This window comes from Podarcis bocagei (assembly GCF_964188305.1).
Source record: "Podarcis bocagei genome assembly, chromosome: 11".
NCBI lineage: Eukaryota > Metazoa > Chordata > Lepidosauria > Squamata > Lacertidae > Podarcis > Podarcis bocagei.
In genome coordinates, this window is record NC_138136.1 from 1481030 (window position 1) to 1499635 (window position 18606).

An 18606-nucleotide genomic window follows, 5' to 3' on the forward strand; every position below is an offset into this window, starting at 1 on the left:
AGGTTTTTTAGGGAAGTTATATTTCAAGACCTTTTTTAATTCATCGTAAATGAGACCCCAGAACCTTTTCACTATTTCACACGTGGTGGAAATCACCCTCCTTTTTTTTACATTTCCAGCAGGTTTTGTCCCCTGTTCTATACATCTTTTCTAGTTTCACTGGAGGGATGTACCAACGATACATCATCTTTTCCATATTCTCTCGGAGTCCAACACATGCTGTGAATTTCATATCTTTATTCCAAAGTTTCTCCCATCTATCGTAATCCAAATTGTATCCCAGGTCTATAGCCCATTTGATCATGACCTCTTTCACCTCTTCGTCCTTGGTGTCCCACTCTAGTAGTTGATTATACATTTTGGACAAAATTTTGGTGTTTCCTTCTATTATTTCTACCTGGTATCTAGATTTTTTCTCCTTCATCCCTACTTTTTTATGTTCACTCCAGAGGGCATTAATTTGGTGGTATTGAAGCCACCCCGTTAGTTTATCCTTTAATTCCTCCTATGGTCTCATTTTCCATCCCTTATCTGATTTAACCAGAAGGTCTTCATAGGTCCATCTTGGGCTTTCCATATTTAGTTTTTTGATTGTTAAGATGTCAACCGGTGATAGCCACCAAGGTGTGCCCCCCTCTATCAACCTTTTATTTCTATTCCATACTTCCAGTAGCGCCCCCCTGATGACATGGTTGGAGAATCCCTTGTGCGCCTTTTCTTTATCCTGCCATAGATACGCATGCCAGCCAAATCTGGCATTAAATCCCTCTAAATCCAACAAATCCGTATTTCCCAGGGTTATCCAGTCCTTAATCCAACACAAGCACGAGGCCTCATAATATAGTTTTAGGTTCGGAACAGCGAACCCTCCTCTTTCCCTTCGGTCTGTGAGTAGTTTAAATTTGATTCTTGCTCTTTTCCCCTGCCAGATGAATCTGGACAGGGTCCTCTGCCATTCTTTAAACATTGTTGTGCCCCTGATCACTGGGATGTTTTGAAATAAGAAAATCATTCTTGGGAGAATGCTCATTTTAATGGTAGCCATTCTTCCTGCCCATGAGAGTTTTAATCTACTCCAACTATCTAGGTCTTTTTTGATCTCTCTCCAAGTTCTATTATAGTTGTCTTCTACTAAGTTTATATTTTTTGTGGATATCCAAATACCCAAATATTTCACCTTTTTCACTACCTTAATCCCAGTTTGCCGCTCTAATTGATTTCTTGCATCTTCAGCTAAATTTTTTGTTATTATTTTTGTTTTGACTTTGTTTAACTTAAACCCGGACAGCTTTCCAAACTCTTCGAGTAACTCTAAAACTTTATCAATGCCTGTTATTGGTTCTTCTAAAGATATTACTAAGTCATCAGCATATGCCTTAGATTTATATTCTTTTGCTCCAATTTTAATTCCTCTAATTTCTGGTGTTCCCCTTATTTTATTCATGATAACTTCCAAAACCATGATGAATAGGAGAGGGGACAGAGGGCACCCCTGTCTTGTACCCTTAGAGATCTTAAATGGGTTAGTTAAGTTATTATTAATAATTAACTTGGCCTTTTGGCCTGAATAGATCGCCTTTATACCTTCTAGAAAGGGCCCTTCTATCCCTACCGTCTCCATACATTTTAACATGAAGCTCCAAGATACATTGTCAAATGCCTTTTCGGCATCTATAAAAATTAAAGCCGCAGGGATATCAATTCTAAGGTCCAAGTATTCAATGATATCTACATTATCCTTTAACTGCCTATTTGGCAGAAATCCGGCCTGATCTTTATGTATAGCTCTAGTCAAGTATTTCTTTAGTCTATTTGCCATTATTTCGGCAAATATCTTATAATCATTATTAAGCAGTGATATAGGCCTATAGTTTCTTATATCCAATTTATCTGAATCTGGTTTGGGTATTAACGTGATGTATGCTTCTCTCCATGAGTCTGGTATCATCCCTCCTCTTAAAATATTATTAATTACATCCCGTAAAACCGGGGCCAAATGTTCTTCCAATACTTTATAATATTTTTGAGACAGACCGTCTGGGCCTGGTGCTTTCCCTGGTTTCATTTTTTTAATTGCTTCCTTCACCTCTTCCACAGTTATTAAGTTATTCAAGTATACTTTTTCTTCTTCAGTAAGTTGCTCTTCCTCACTTCTTTCCATATATCTCTCTATCTCCACTATGTCTTCCTCCTCCTTTCTTTTATACAAAGTTTCATAAAATTGAAGAAACTTTCTCTTTATTTCATTGGGGTCCTCTATTATTTGCTCTTCCGATTTAATTTTGTTTATCATATTTTGTTTTTTCCTTTTTCTTATTTGCCAAGCCAATAGTCTCCCCGTTTTATTAGCAGATTCAAAATACTTTTGTTTCATTAATTTTATTTTCCATTCTATTTCTTGACTTATTAATGTTGAGTATTGTGTTTGGAGCAATTTAGAAATTTGTTTAGTCTTTTCATCCCCTGGGTTTGTTATTAATTTCCTCTCACAGTCTTTCAATTGTTTGACTATCTCTTCCTTCTTTGATTCTCTCAAATTCTTTCTATATTTATTCTGTTATCCTTAATAACAATTCAAACAACTTATTTAACTAAAACAATAACATTATAGCATATGTATCCATGTTTGTTAACTGATGTGGTTGTTGTTTAGTCGTTTAGTCGTGTCCGACTCTTCGTGACCCCATGGACCAGAGCATGCCAGGCACTCCTGTCTTCCACTGCCTCCTGCAGTTTGGTCAGACTCATGCTGGTAGCTTCAAGAACACCATCCAACCATCTCATTCTCTGTCGTCCCCTTCTCCTTGTGCCCTCCATCTTTCCCAACATCAGGGTCTTTTCCAGGGAGTCTTCTCTTCTCATGAGGTGGCCAAAGTATTGGAGCCTCAGCTTCAGGATCTGTCCTTCCAGTGAGCACTCAGGGCTGATTTCCTTCAGAATGGAGAGGTTTGATCTTCTTGCAGTCCACAGGACTCTCAAGAGTCTCCTCCAGCACCATAATTCAAAAGCATCAATTCTTTGGCGATCAGCCTTCTTTATGGTCCAGCTCTCACTTCCATACATCACTACTGGGAAAACCATGGCTTTTACTATACGGACCTTTGTTGGCAAGGTGATGTCTCTGCTTTATAAGATGTTGTCTAGGTTTGCCATCGCCTTTCTCCCAAGGAGCAGGCGTCTTTTAATTTCGTGACTGCTCTGCCTTGGAAATGTTTGAGGAATTTGGCAAGGTCTCCAGGTTCAAATTGAATAAACTAAAGACAAAAATGTTGACTAAGAATCTGAGAAAGGAAGAAAATGATAAATTAGAGAGGTTGTATGTAATTAAAGTGACAAAAAAAATAAGATATTTGGGAATCTGGCTGTCCACCAAAAATATAAACCTGATTGAAAATAACTACATTACAACATGGAAAGAAATTAAGAAAGACCTAGAAGTGTGGAACAGAGTGAAGCTATCGTGGAGAGGAAGAATGGCAGCGATAAAAATGAACTTACTTCCGAGAATGCTATTTCTATTTCAAAATATTCCTGTAATTAGAGGTACCAAACTATTTAATGAGTGGCAAAGAACCCTTTCCAAATTTATATGGCAGGGTAAAAGACCTAGAATTAGTTATAAGATCCTTACGGACAGGAAGGAAAGAGGGGGCTTCTCGGTACCTAACCTGAAACTCTACTATGAAGCTGCCAGTCTCTGCTGGATTAAGGACTGGATCACACTAGAAAATACTGATTTGTTAGACCTAGAAGGGACGGATAATAGGTTTGGATGGCATTCCTACCTATGGCACAACAAGGAAAAGGTACACAAGGGCTTTTCAAATCACATTATTAGGGGACCCCTCTTGGAAGTGTGGGAGAGAAATAAAAAACTTTTGGAATGGAAAACACCATGGTGGCTATCCCCAATGGACATATCAATAATAAAAAAAATTAATATGGAGGGAGAAAGGTTGACATACGAAGATATATTGATAAGATCAGAAAGTGGATGGAACATGAAAAAGTATGAGGACTTAAAAGACAAGTTATCTGGTTGGTTTCAATACCATCAAATAAATGCTATATGGACAATGGATAAGAAAACAGGTATGAATGGAAAAAAATCGAAGTTCCAGATAGAGATAATCGAAAGCAAACACAAATTATTATCTAAAATGTACGACATACTACTAGAGTGGGATACGAAAGATGAAGAAATAAAAGGGGTAATGACAAGATGGGCAATAGATCTGGGCTATAACATTGAATATGATAAATGGTCAAAATTATGGGTCAGCGGAATGAAATTTACAGCATGTGTAGCGCTTAGGGAGAACTTAGAAAAAATGATGTATAGGTGGTACATCACCCCAGCAAAGCTGAGGAAAATGTACAAAACAGGAGATAAGAATTGTTGGAAATGTAAGACAAAGGAGGGCAATTTCTTTCACATGTGGTGGACATGTGAAGAAATGAAGAAATATTGGGAACTCATATATAATGAGTTAAAAAAAATACTTAAATATACATTTCCTAAACGTCCGGAAGCATTCCTACTAGGAATTGTAGGAGAGGAGATTAAGAAACAGGATAGAGTTTTATTCCAATATGCTACGACCGCGGCCAGATTGTTAATTGCCCAAAATTGGAAGAGTCAAAACACACCGTCAATTGGAGAGTGGCAAACAAAATTATTTGAATTCGTTAACTTAGCAAAATTGACACAAAAAATTAGGAACCAAAAGAATGCAAAGTTTATTAATGACTGGAACAAATTCATGACCTACATAGAAGAAAACTATAGAAATTTAAAGACTATAGCGGGTTTGATGTAAATCTCACGATGTGTAAACCAGTTGTAAATGTAAGCTGCAGGAGAACCAAACCATAAAGATTAAGAAGCCTGAAAGCAGGAGGGATGGAGGTCGGTAGGGGGGTGAAGAGAGATTTAGACCATGAAAGATATAAAAAACAAAGGAGAGGATTAATAATTGAAAGGAAAATTGCTTGTTATTGTTATTATTATTTCTTTTTTCTTCTTACTTTTGGAATTTTGTTTATGCAACGATTACTTTAGATGTGGATTTTTTCTGTATATTTATTTTTGCCTCTTCTTTTTTTGGTTATGTATATGAAAATCAATAAAAAGAATCTAAAAAATAATAATAATTTCGTGACTGCTGTCACCATCTGCAGTGATCATGGAGCCCAAGAAAGTAAAATCTCTCACTGCCTCCATTTCTTCCCCTTCTATTTGCCAGGAGGTGATGGGCCCAGTGGCCATGATCTTCGTTTTTTTGATGTTGAGCTTCAGACCATATTTTGTGCTCTCCTCTTTCACCCTCATTAAAAGGTTCTTTGATTCCTCTTCACTTTCTGCCATCAAGGTTGTGTCATCTGCATATCTGAGGTTGTTGATATTTCTTCCGGCAATCTTAATTCCAGCTTGAGATTCATCCAGTCCAGCCTTTCGCATGATGAATTCTGCATATAAGTTAAATAAGCAGGGAGACAATATACAGCCTTGCCGTACTCCTTTCCCAATTTTGAACCAATCAGTTCTTCCAGATCCAGTTCTAACTGTAGCTTCTTGTCCCACATAGAGATTTCTCAGGAGACAGATGAGGTGATCAGGCACTCCCATTTATTTAAGAACTTGCCATAGTTTGCTGTGGTTGACACAGTCAAAGGCTGTCAATGAAGCAGAAGTAGATGTCTTTCTGGAACTCTCTAGCTTTCTCCATAATCCAGCTCATGTTTGCAATTTGGTCTCTAGTTCCTCTGCCTCTTCTAAATCCAGCTTGCACTTCTGGGAGTTCTCGGTCCACATACTGCTTGAGCCTTCCTTGTAGAATTTTAAGCATAACCTTGCTAGCATGTGAAATGAGTGCAATTGTGCGGTAGTTGGAGCATTCTTTGGCACTGCCTTTCTTTGGGATTGGGATGTAGACTGATCTTCTCCAATCCTCTGGCCACTGCTGAGTTTTCCAAACTTGCTGGCATATTGAGTGTAGCACCTTAACAGCATCATCTTTTAAAATTTTAAACAGTTCAGCTGGAATACCATCACTTCCACTGGCCTTGTTATTTGCAGTGCTTTCTAAGGCCCTTTTGACTTCACTCTCCAGGATGTCTGGCTCAAGGTCAGCAACCACACTACCTGGGGTGTACGAGCCATCCATATCTTTCTGGTATAATTCCTCTGTGTATTCTTGCCACCTCTTCTTGATGTCTTCTGCTTCTGTTAGGTCCTTACCACTTTTGTCCTTTATTATGGTAATCTTTGTACGAAATGTTCCTTTCATTTCTCCGGTTTTCTTGAACAGATCTCTGGTTTTTCCCATTCTGTTGTTTTTCTCTATTTCTTTGCATTGCTCGTTTAAGAAGGCCTTCTTGTCTCTCCTTGCTATTTTTTGGAAATCTGCATTCCATTTCCTGTATCTTTCACTATCTCCCTCGCATTTTGCTTGCCTTCTCTCCCCCACTATTTGTAAGGCCTCATTGGACAGCCACTTTGCTTTCTTGCATTTCCTTTTCATTGGGATGGTTTTCATTGCTGCCTCCTATATAATGTTACGAGCCTCCATCCATAGTTCTTCAGGCACTCTGTCCACCTCGGAGGGAATCTGCCATTAGCCGATGGCGTTAACCCGGAAGCCGTCCCTCCACCCGTAGTTCTTCAAGCACTCTGTCCAGCAAATCTAAATCCTTAAACCTGTTCCTCACTTCCACTGTGTATTCATAAGGGATTTGGTTTAGATTGTATCTTACCTGTCCAGTGGTTTTCCTACTTTCTTCAGTTTAAGCTTGAATTTTGCTATAAGAAGCTGATGATCTGAGCCACAGTCAGCTCCAGGTCTTGTTTTTGCTGACTGTATAGAGCTTCTCCATCTTTGGCTTCAGAGAATATAATCAATCTGATTTCGATGTTGCCCATCTGGTGATGTCCATGTGTAGAGTCGTCTCTTGTGTTGTTGGAAAAGCGTGTTTGTGATGACCAGCTTGTTCTCTTGACAGAACTCTATTAGCCTTTGCCCTGCTTCGTTTTGATCTCCAAGGCCAAACTTGCCAGTTGTTCCTTTTATCTCTTGATTCCCTACTTTAGCATTCCAATCCCCTATAATGAGAAGAACATCCTTGTTTGGTGTCACTTCTAGAAGGTGTTGTAAGTCTTCATAAAATTGGTCAATTTCAGTTTTTTCAGCACCAGTGGTTGGTGCATAAACTTGGATTACTGTGATGTTAAAAGGTCTGCCTTGGATGCGTATCGAGATCATTCTATCATTTCTGAGACTGCATCCCAGTACAGCTGTCAGGGGTTCAGGAGCAGAGGCGAGGGCAAGGGAGGAAACAGAGAGCGAGGGGGAGGAGTCCGAAGGAAAGATGAGCGATGACGACGACCCGAGATCTCCGAGTCTTTCCAGTGAATCGGAAGATTCACAGAAAGGAGCGCCAGTGGCCAGAGCGAGGGGGGAGATCAAGGGGACACCCCAGGAAAAAGGGACAAAAGGGGATTCAGAGAGCAGCAGTGGGAAATCGGGGCCAACGTCCCCAACAGAGCGCAGTGGGGAGGAAGGGCGCCAGGTATCGGGATCCGGCGGCTCGCCGAAGGGGGGAGGGCATGAGTCAGGAGTGGCCACACCTCCATCGGGGAGCGAAGGAACGGTCAAGCGGAAAGTGGGAGGTTGGGCGCGCGCGCCAAGTTCAAATGTACAGGAAGGCGGCAGAGTAAGCAGCCCGGAAAGGGAGCCAGGTCCTAAAGCCCGCCGCAAGGAGACAGAAGGGTCCGGGGGGTCAGCGTCAGAAGAATCCAGGAAGGAAGAGACCACGGGGGGCAGAGGGACCCAGAGAAGGAGGGGAAGGCGGAAAAGGTGGAGTAAGGCGAGGTTATTAAGTTGGTGTAGAGGAGGCGGGGACTCAGACGGAGCTTCGCCGGTCTAGCTGATAAGACGTAGGGCTGCCTGCGGCAGTTTGAAATTGGAAACTGTAACCCAATAAGGACTTTTATAAAGTGAACGCTGGCTAGCGTGATCCTCTGTGAGCTCGGATCTGGAAGCAGCCCTGACAACAGCTTTCACCACTTTTGTTGACTATGAGGGCCACTCCATTTCTTTTACGGGTTTCTTGCCCACAGTAGTAGATATGATAGTCATCTGAACTGAATTCGCCCATTCCCATCCATTTTAGCTCACTGATGCCCAGGATGTCAATATTTATTCTTGCCATCTCATTTTTGACCACATCCAACTTACCCAGGTTCATGGTTCTTACATTCCAGGTTCCTATGCAATATTTTTCTTTACAGCATTGGACTTTCCTTTCGCTTCCATGCATATCCGCAACTGAGCGTCCTTTCGGCTTTGGCCCAGCCGCTTCATCAGCTCTGGATCTACTTGTACTTGTCCTCCGCTCTTCCCCAGTAGCATGTTGGACACCTTCCGACCTGAGGGGCTCATCTCCCAGCGTCATAACTTTTATAAGCCTGTTGTCTTTGTCCATGGAGTTTTCTTGGCAGGGATACTGGAGTGGCTTGCCGGTTCCTGCTCCAGGTGGATCACGTTTGGTCAAAACTCTCCACTATGACCTGTCCATCTTGGGTGCCCTGCTTGGCATAGTTCATAGCTTCTCTGAGTTATTCAAGCCCCTTCGCCACGGCAAGGCAGTGATCCATGAAGGGGACTGATGTGGTTAAACATTTAAGTTTTTCATGTGTGTTAAAACTCAGTCTAAGGTTGTGGGTTTGTTTTTTTTAATTAACTGATGTGGTTAAATAATTAAAAAAAAAAAACCCACAACCTTAGACTGAGTTTTAGCACACATGAAAAACTTAAATCCTTATTTCCTGATGAATACCCTTTGGACTATAATGTAACTTAGATAGAAAATTATCTTTAGAAAGATTTTCCCTCCAAAAGCATTTCATTTTAAAAATCCAATTTAAATTTAAAAAACTGATTTTTTAAAAAAATCTGTTTTTTAAACATTTTTTTTTGAAAATCATTGATTTTTATCCACCCTGATGCTACCACATCACATAAACTGAGCTATAATGGTAGTAGGGAAATAGCAGAGCTGTTATGTTTCTATTAGCTAGTTATCTTTTAAAATAAAGGCTTTTTTTCTTTTAAAACAGCAAACATAACCAATGGTTTTTATTGTTGTTTTTAAAACTACCCATCAAACAAGAAATGGCGTGGTATTTACGTTTCTTGTCTATAGACTTGGTGGGTTTTCATTCATTTTCATTCATTTATTTACGGCTATTAGCCCATAAAATATGTACAAACATAAAAAAGCACAAAGGCTTAAAAACCGAAATATCTGGCAACAGAAGGTGAACACTGCGATGCAAGGGTGGGTCATTGGGCAGAGCCAAATAATAGGATGTGGCCCGGAGAGCTCCAAGGGACGGTTCACAGAAAAAGGAAAACTGAAGACGAGATCCGACATGCACTCTCATCATAACTGTCCGATTAGATTTTGATGTTGTTGTTGTTTTTTGGTGGTTTTTGCGTGTGAGATAACCGCATTCAGGAATCTCGCCACCTGCAGAGTAACAGAAGGATCTGTATCCTGCAAAAGCAGTGCGGCGTGTGACTCAACAGGCCTGCTAACCAAGCGCAGTAAAGCAGGGCCCAGGAATTTAGTCCTGGCTATGCTATGTAGGGGACAGTTGAACATTATATGTGGAAGAGATTCAACAGTTTTCCCATCACACACGCATAGCGGAGACACCAAACCCTTGGAAAATCTGTGGCTCAGCAGGTTCGATGGAAGGACATTGAACCTTGCACGAATAAATGCAAGTCGGTGAGGTACTGATGAAAGAGATGACATGTATGATGGAAGGTCAAGTGGTGGGGTTATTCCGTGATACCTGGGGGAGCAGACACCCCCACCTCTGGCAAGGTTGTGTTGATTTTCAATGTCTGCTAATCTTTGCTCAATGAGGCTTTTAGCTGAGCGTAAGTTCATCTTTAAGGAGTCCGCTGGGGAGATTCCGATGCTCAGAAGTTTGGCATGGATTTTTCCTACCCACGGATTAACAAATTCGTCCCGCCAGAGGCACTGAAAAAGGTAATGGTCGGGAAGCCTATGCCAGCTGGACAGCCAATAGCCAAAGACTCGCTTCCAGATGACAGTCTCCAATGTTGCAATCCTTAACTCCAGACGTATGGCTGCGTTGCTCACACACATGGGGAGTTTCAGGAGGGGTTTTTGCTTGAATTCTAGTTTTACATTTATTTATTGAAGCTTCCCTCAAGCTCTAGGCAATGACAACAATGTTAAATACTATTAATTTCAGAAAGCCCTCCTCTAATTTCATGATCCAACAAACATCAGCATCACTTGCAGGGAGTAAGGGGGATAAATATCTCCCCCCCCCCAACAAACAGCTCATCTCCATCTTCCATCTACTCTCCTTTTTCTAGATGCCTGTAGTACACATAAAGGAAAGATAGCTTTCACGTACAAATTACCTAACTGAATAACAAACTGAACATTTAAAATAAGACTGCAATCCTAAGCATGCTTACTTGAAAATTAGCATAATCAAAATCAAGAGGATTTACTTTAAATAAAATATGTTTAGGATGATGTCAGGGCTGCTTCCAGATCCTAGCTCACAGAGGATCACGTTAGCCAGCGTTCACTTTATAAAAGTCTTTATTGAGTTACAGTTTCCAATTTCAAACTGCCGCAGGCAGCCCTACGTCTTATCAGCTAGATCGGCGAAGCTCCGTCTGAGTCCCCGCCTCCTGTACGCCAACTTAATAACCTCGCCTTACTCCACCTTTTCCGCCTGACCGTTCTTCTCTGGGTCCCTCTGCCCCCCGTGGTCTCTTCCTTCCTGGATTCTTCTGACGCTGACCCCCCGGACCCTTCTGCCTCCTTGCGGCGGGCTTTAGGACCTGGCTCCCTTTCCGGGCTGCTTACTCTGCCGCCTTCCTGTGCATTTGAACTTGGCGCGCGCGCCCAACCTCCCACTTTCCGCTTGACCGTTCCTTCGCTCCCCGATGGGGGTGTGGCCACTCCTGACTCATGCCCTCCCCCCTGCGGCGAGTCGCCGGATCCCGATACCTGGCGCCCTTCCTCCTCACTGCGCTCTGTTGGGGACGTTGGCCCCGATTTCCCACTGCTGCTCTCTGAACCCCCTTTTGTCCCTTTTTCCTGGGGTGTCCCCTTGATCTCCCCCCTCGCTCTGGCCACTGGCGCTCCTTTCTGTGAATCTTCCGATTCACTGGAAAGACTCGGAGATCTCGGGTCGTCGTCATCGCTCATCTTTCCTTCGGACTCTTCCCCCTCGCTCTCTGTTTCCTCCCTTGCCCTCGCCTCTGCTCCTGAACCCCTGACATCCATCCCCCCCTCAAAGCCCCCCCTTCCCCCCTCCCCTCCTTCAGGTGTGGGTGCTGGTTGCTCCGTTGTCATGGGGACGAATGCCGGATACAGTTCGCTTCCCGTGGCTGGCATCCAACTGAAAACTTCCGATTCTTCCTCCCTGCGCGCATCGTCGAAGGTCGCCTCCTCCTCCATCTCTGTGCCGCCGTGCTCGAACCCAAGGTCCTCCCCGAACACGTCCATGTCCGTCTCTTCGTCTGTCCCTCCTGGGGGCGTCGCTCGCCCGGGACCCTCCAGCCACTTCCTGCGCCACTGCTCCTCTGGTCGATCATCCCACCAATACGAGGGTTCCGAGGCAGATCCCGAGGGTGACCCCTTCTGGGAATGTGTGTTCAGTGCGGGTTCCTCGTCCGAGTCGAACCCCCGGAACGTGCTGTCTGAAAGCGTGGGTGTGAAAAGCCAGTCGTCGAAAAACTCGGCTGGCATGGGCCTGTGTGGAAAGAGGGCATGAAACTCGTCTTTAAGTAGCGGTTCGTCCAAAGCGTAGCCCGGCACCCAGCTGTTGGCACTGGCTGGGGTGCCCTCTCTGGCGAGAAGGTATTCCACTCCCTCTTCCCCCCATCTAGAGTCCAAAATCTCTGTGACCTCGTTGATGGGCCCCTCCTGTGGCACTCCCTCTGGCTCGGTCCCCTCCTGGAGCGGACTCGGTGCCGTTCCTGGCTCCTGAAATCTGTGAGGTGCCTTGTAGGGAGTGAGCACCGATCGGTGGAACACCGGATGCATCCTGATCCCTCCGGAAGTGCCAGCCGGAAGGCCACCGGGTTGACCTGTGCCTCGACTTGGTAGGGCCCCAGTTGCTTATGCCCCAGCTTCTTCTTTGCTAACGATCTGGCCGGCACTGCGTGGGCTGCCAACCAGACCCAGTCGCCCACGTGTATCTCTTCGCCAACCCTCCTGTGTTTGTCCGCCTGCTTGCGGCTCCCCCTCCCCCATTCTTTCCAGTCCCGGGAAGGTTCTGGGGTGCCTCCCATTGTTGGCGAAAAACGGCGTCACCCCCGTGGACACGTGCTTCGTGTTGTTGTAGGCGAACTCGGCGAGTGGCAGGTAATCCACCCACGTTGCGGGCTGTTGATTTGCATAACATCTTAGGTACTGCTGCATGATGGCATTGACTCGCTCCGCCTGCCCGTTGGTCTGCGGGTGTCTTGCCGACGCTAGGTTGATCTTGACGTTCAGGAAGCCCATCAGCTTCTGCCAGAAGTTCGAGATGAACTGTCGCCCCCTGTCGGACAGTATAGACCGCGGCAGACCATGAACCTTGAACACGTGATCTATGAACAGTTTGGCGGTTTGTTCCGCCGTGGCCACCTTCGCACACGGAATGAAATGCGCCATCTTGGTGAACAAGTCCACCACCACTAGCACTGCTGTCTTGCCCCTCGAGCTGGGTAGATCCGTGACAAAGTCCAGAGCCACTCTCTCCCATGGTTCGAACGGGGTTTGCAGCGGTTCCAGCAGTCCCGCCGGTGGTCTGTGCACTGGCTTGGCCCTCTGGCAGGTGTCGCACCTCGCCACGTAGTCTGTGACTTCCCCTCTCATCCTGGGCCACCAGAAATCCCTAGCGACCAATTCCATCGTCTTCTCCGTGCCAAAGTGCCCGGCAGTGGGCGCGTCGTGCAACTGCTGCAGTACCTTGGCGCGAAGTTCGTCTCCCGGCACGTAGATGGCCCCCTTACGGATGAGCAATCCATCGCGCTCTTGGAACTCGTTGGTTGTCGCCGTGCCCCTGTGCACCTCTGCCAATTTAGCTTGCGCGAAGGAGTCGTCCTGCAACGCTCGCCGTACCGCATCCAGGTCAACCGTTGCCGAAGCGCACGCCCATGCTGTCGGTGCGAAGATGTGCATGGCTGTCGCTGGCTTCGCCTCCTCCAGGTATTGCGGTTTACGGGATAGGGCATCCGCCATGATGTTGGTGTCTCCAGGGACATACTCTATCCGGAAGTCGAAGTCCGCAAAAAACTCTGCCCAACGTATCTGCCTCTGGTTCAGGAACTGCGCTGTGCGCCAGTGCTCTAGATTCTTGTGGTCTGTGCAGACCTGCACTGTGTGCTTGGCGCCGATCAGGAAGTGCCTCCACGCCTTGAATGCTGCATGAATGGCAAGTAATTCCCTGTCCCAGATGGTGTAGTTCTGTTCCGACTTGCTAAGCTTCCTGGAGTAGAACGCTCCAGGCCTCCAAGTCCCCTGCGGGTCTCGCTGCAACAGGACTGCTCCCACGGCTCTGTCTGAGGCGTCTGTCTCCACCCTCATCGGTCTGCTGGGGTCGACATGTAGCAGCTGCTCTTCCGACGCGAAGAGACGCTTGAGTGCCTGAAAGGACTGCTCCGCCTGCTCCGTCCAGATGAACTTTTTCTTGGAGCTGAGCGTGTCTGTGATGGCCGCCGTCTGCATTGCAAATCCCTTGATAAACTTGCGGTAGAAGTTCGCAAAGCCGATAAACCGCTGGACCTCCTTTCGGTTGCGCGGGCTCTTCCAATCCAACACGGCGCGAACCTTGGCGCTGTCCATGGCGAGCCCCTTGTCCGACAACTTGTAGCCCAGGAAATCCACCTCCGACACGTTGAACTGGCACTTTTCCAGCTTGGCGTACAGCCTGTGCTTCTGCAGTCTGCTCAGCACTTCCTTGACGTCCCTGTCGTGGGTCTGCTGCGATTCCGAAAATATCAGGATGTCATCCAGGAAACAGACGCACTTCTTGTATAGGAGCCCCGCTAACACGTGATGCATGAAAGCTTGAAAACAGTGGGAGCCATTTTGCAGTCCAAACGGCATAACTCTGTATTTGTAGGTGCCCAGAGGCGTGAACATGGCCGTTTTCCACTCATCGCCTTCCCACACGCGAATGAGGTTGTACGCCCCGCGCAGGTCCAACTTGGTGAACACGCGTCCTTTGCGCACCGTCGCGAGGAGGTCGTCGATCCGGGGCATGGGGAAATCAGATGGTCTGGTCATACTGTTTAAGGTCCGATAGTCCACTACGAGCCTTTTTTGGGGCGTGTCTTCTTGACAAAGAAGACAGGACTGCCCCCCACTGCCCTGGACTCCCGGATGAAGCCTCGCTTCAAATTATGATCTATGAACTCCTTGAGTTCCTGTAGTTCGTCCTCAGACATAGAATACAGTTTCCCTTTAGGCAGTGCCGCCCCTGGCAGGAGGTCAATCTTGCAGTCATAGGGCCTGTGGGGAGGTAGCTTGTCCGCCTCCTCACAGAAAACCTCCAAAAACCCCGCGTATTTGTGGGGGACTGCCTGCAGCGTCCCCAGCTGCAGCTGTGACTCCTCTTCCTCTCCCTCCTGCCGGGGCAGGATGCAGTGTTCAGCACAATAGGAAGAGCCGAAGACCAGCTGCCGCTGGTACCAAGCCAGCGTCGGGCTATGCCTGTCCAGCCAACTCATGCCCAATACAATAGGCGTGTCCGACAGTTGGGTGACATTAAAACTGATGATTTCCCTGTGATTTCCCAGTCGCATCACCATTGGCGGCGTTTGCTTCACCACCTGCCCCCCGAGCAGCTCCCTGCCATCCACCGTGACAACCTGCAGGGGCAGCGTGGCAGGCAGCAACTGAATAGCGTGCTGATCGACGAAGTCTTGCCCTATAAAGTCCGCGTTGCTGCCAGAGTCCACGGTGATTGGCACGTCCATTGTGAGGCCATTGGGTAGCTGGAGCGATGCGGTGAGCTGCACCACTGGTCTGGGCGGGAGGGGGTCTGTGGGCTGCAAAATCTCTGGGGACTGCTTCACTGACTCGTCTGGCTGGGCCCCAGTGCCTCCGTCTCCAGCCAGACTCCGTCGTTTCCCTGCTGTGGTTCTCTGTGCTGAGTAGCTGCAGTTACCGTTGCAGAGGCTGCAGTGTGTTTGTGGATCCTCTGGGGACACTCTTTCGCCATGTGCTGAGGACTGTCGCAGATGTAGCACTTCCTGTTCCCTCTAGGAGGCTTCGCTTTGACTGCTCCCGGCGCTAGGGCTCTGGTAGCTGACTGAGCCCTGGCACCTCCCACCTCCATAGGTTCCGCTCCCCCTCCTGGCGGAGGCGTAGATTGCGCACGGCTGCTTCCCTGGGAACGAAGGAAAACCCTCTCGCTGGTTCGCGCCCTCCGCACCCTTCGTCCCTGCTCCACGGACGTTCTTCCAGACGCACCCCAACCGTCAGCGCCCTCTGAACGACCTCCTGCGTGCTCCGGGGTCTCTCCCCCCTCGCAATTTCGTCTTTAACCGCGCCGCTCAAACCTTCCCAAAAAAGGTCTCTGACTGGAGCTGAATCTCTGTCCCATTCCAGGGCACTGACCAGTGCAAAAAATCGGGCATGATACTGCCTCACACTGGCCCTCCCCTGCTTCAGTCCGTGTATCTCCTTCCGGGCAAGATCCACGTCAATGCTTGATAAAAAGCACGCATCCATCGCTTTAATGAAGGCATCCGCACTTCTGAGTGCCGGATCCTTATCTCTCCACAAATTGCGCAGCCATGCTTTAGCATCTCCATGCAAATGGGACAGGATAAACCCCACTTTCTCTTGCTCATCTCTAAAGTCCTTGTCCAACAGTTGCAGCGCACACTGTACATCTGCTCGGAAGTTGGGGTACTGTTGTAAATTCCCATCGAAGTGAGATACTAGACCGCCTGCTCTTCTCCCCAACCCCCTCTCTCTTCCTGGATGCGAGTATCTCGGCATTCAGTTGTGTCACTGCTTCTCGCAGATCCGCTATCTGCTGTTCGGCAGTCATCTTGTCTGCCGTTCGTGAGCTCGCGAGTAGGCACCAGTCTGCACCCCTTTCTGCGAGGCTTTAGGTGCCAAAACTGGGAGACGGAGCTTACTGTCAGGGCTGCTTCCAGATCCTAGCTCACAGAGGATCACGTTAGCCAGCGTTCACTTTATAAAAGTCTTTATTGAGTTACAGTTTCCAATTTCAAACTGCCGCAGGCAGCCCTACGTCTTATCAGCTAGACCGGCGAAGCTCCGTCTGAGTCCCCGCCTCCTGTACACCAACTTAATAACCTCGCCTTACTCCACCTTTTCCGCCTTCCCCTCCTTCTCTGGGTCCCTCTGCCCCCCGTGGTCTCTTCCTTCCTGGATTCTTCTGACGCTGACCCCCCGGACCCTTCTGTCTCCTTGCGGCGGGCTTTAGGACCTGGCTCCCTTTCCGGGCTGCTTACTCTGCCGCCTTCCTGTGCATTTGAACTTGGCGCGCGCGCCCAACCTCCCACTTTCCGCTTGACCGTTCCTTCGCTCCCCGATGGGGGTGTGGCCACTCCTGACTCATGCCCTCCCCCCTGCGGCGAGTCGCCGGATCCCGATACCTGGCGCCCTTCCTCCTCACTGCGCTCTGTTGGAGACGTTGGCCCCGATTTCCCACTGCTGCTCTCTGAATCCCCTTTTGTCCCTTTTTCCTGGGGTGTCCCCTTGATCTCCCCCCTCGCTCTGGCCACTGGCGCTCCTTTCTGTGAATCTTCCGATTCACTGGAAAGACTCGGAGATCTCGGGTCGTCGTCATCGCTCATCTTTCCTTCGGACTCCTCCCCCTCGCTCTCTGTTTCCTCCCTTGCCCTCGCCTCTGCTTCTGAACCCCTGACAGATGAGAAGGATAAAGTGAAATATTTCTCTCTCTGAAATTTACCATGGGATATAGCTTACCCCCAATCCCAGAAATTCACTCTTCTCCTTCTTTGCTCTTGGTTTTTTTAAAAATTATTTTCTGCTGCTGTCACCAGGAATAAAGCTTTAAAAACTGTTTGCTTTGTTGCCCTAGCACTGGCTTCTTCACCCTCAGCCCTCCAGATGTTTTTGGCCTACAACTCCCATGATCCCTAGCTAGCAGGACCAGTGGTCAGGGATGCTGGGAATTGTAGTCTCAAAACATCTAGAGGGCCGAGGTTGAGGAAGCCTGCCCTAGCACTGATTTTCAATCTATTTTATCTGCTGTGAAAATGGTAGCTATTCTAAACCAAGACTGTTTAACCAGGGGAGCTAATGGCACAAGGTTTTCTATGGGGGTAACAAGGGCTGTAGCTTAGGGGTGGAGCATCTGCTTCCCATGTAGAAGTTCCAGATTCAATCCTTGACATCTCCCGGTAGGGCTGGTCATGTCGCCAGTTGAAACTCTGAAAAGCCCCCAGCAGTTGACATAGGCAATACTGAGCCAGATGGACCAATGGTCGGATTCAGTATAAAGCAGCTTCTTGGGTTTTCTAGGTTGTGGCAGAGTTTTGCTTGATGTGCAAACACAAACATTGCCTCTCTTATCATCAAAAATGGTTTCCCAATTTGCCTTCTGATTAATAACATGCCCTTGAATGTATTTTCTTTAGATTGAGCTTCAGCCAGATGGCTACTCTGTAGTTCACAGAAAATGTCATTCTCAGTTTACGGACACGGCTGATTACAGAAGACATGGGATCAACACATGGCAAGATGAGAGTGGGTTGTATGGTAATGCAGATCTAAGGCAAAAAGTATTTCCTGTAACTAGCCCTATACGGACAAATGTGAATGAAGATAATTCTTAAGCACTAGCAACTCTACAAAAGTAAAGTCTATCTTTGTATCTGATTATTGTAGAATCATACTGCAAAATAAACAACATTGCAACTTTTAGAATAGTTGGTTATAGAATAAATCCATATACGGTACTTATATAATGGATGTACCAAATTGGGATCCTGTTGTTAACCTGTTCAAAAAAACAAAATAAAAACCCAGATTACTGAAATTCTCTGTGATGGATTAAACCAACAGATGTCAAGTTAGAGGAATTCTGTAAATTATTGTGCTTTGCTTAGGAAGGAACTGCATGTTACATTAGTTTGGGCTGCTGTCAAAAATAGCAAGTACATTTTAAATTCTCTTATAGCTTTCTGCTTATCCTTCCCACATCCTGCAACATGGTCTGCCATTGACAAGGGGGTCACTTAGTATTAATATATAGTGCTGTGATGATAAGATTTGGTTAGTCATCCTTTTATACGCACAGGGGGTGGGGAGTTAATATGCATTTGCCATATTTAGTGAACACCACCTAAAACAGTTGGCCTGCTTGCAGGGTCATCTATATCCTATCACTATGTTGGAAGCTGCCCAGAGTGGCTGAGGCAACCCAGTCAGATGGGCAAAGTACAAATAATAAAAATGGTTGTTGTTGTGTACTTGAATGCCCTGATTTTTTACCACCCTCCCTGTACAACTAGTATTTTCAGTAAGTCCCTTCCAAATGCAAGCTTAAGG

At 46.6% G+C, this 18606-nt stretch overlaps 1 protein-coding gene across 4 annotated transcripts in view; it reads left to right on the forward strand.

Moving 5' to 3' along the window:
* Nucleotides 1-18094, forward strand: part of CFAP95 (cilia and flagella associated protein 95) — a 45189-nt gene extending 27095 nt beyond the window's left edge. For all 4 annotated transcript variants that reach the window (XM_081213889.1, XM_081213887.1, XM_081213890.1 and 1 more), the window contains one exon: nt 17694-18094. In XM_081213889.1, coding sequence (XP_081070015.1) covers nt 17694-17891 — 198 coding nt within the window. In that variant the 3' untranslated portion in view covers nt 17892-18094. The remainder of the gene's footprint in view (nt 1-17693) is intronic.
* The last annotated feature ends 512 nt before the right edge of the window (nt 18095-18606 follow it).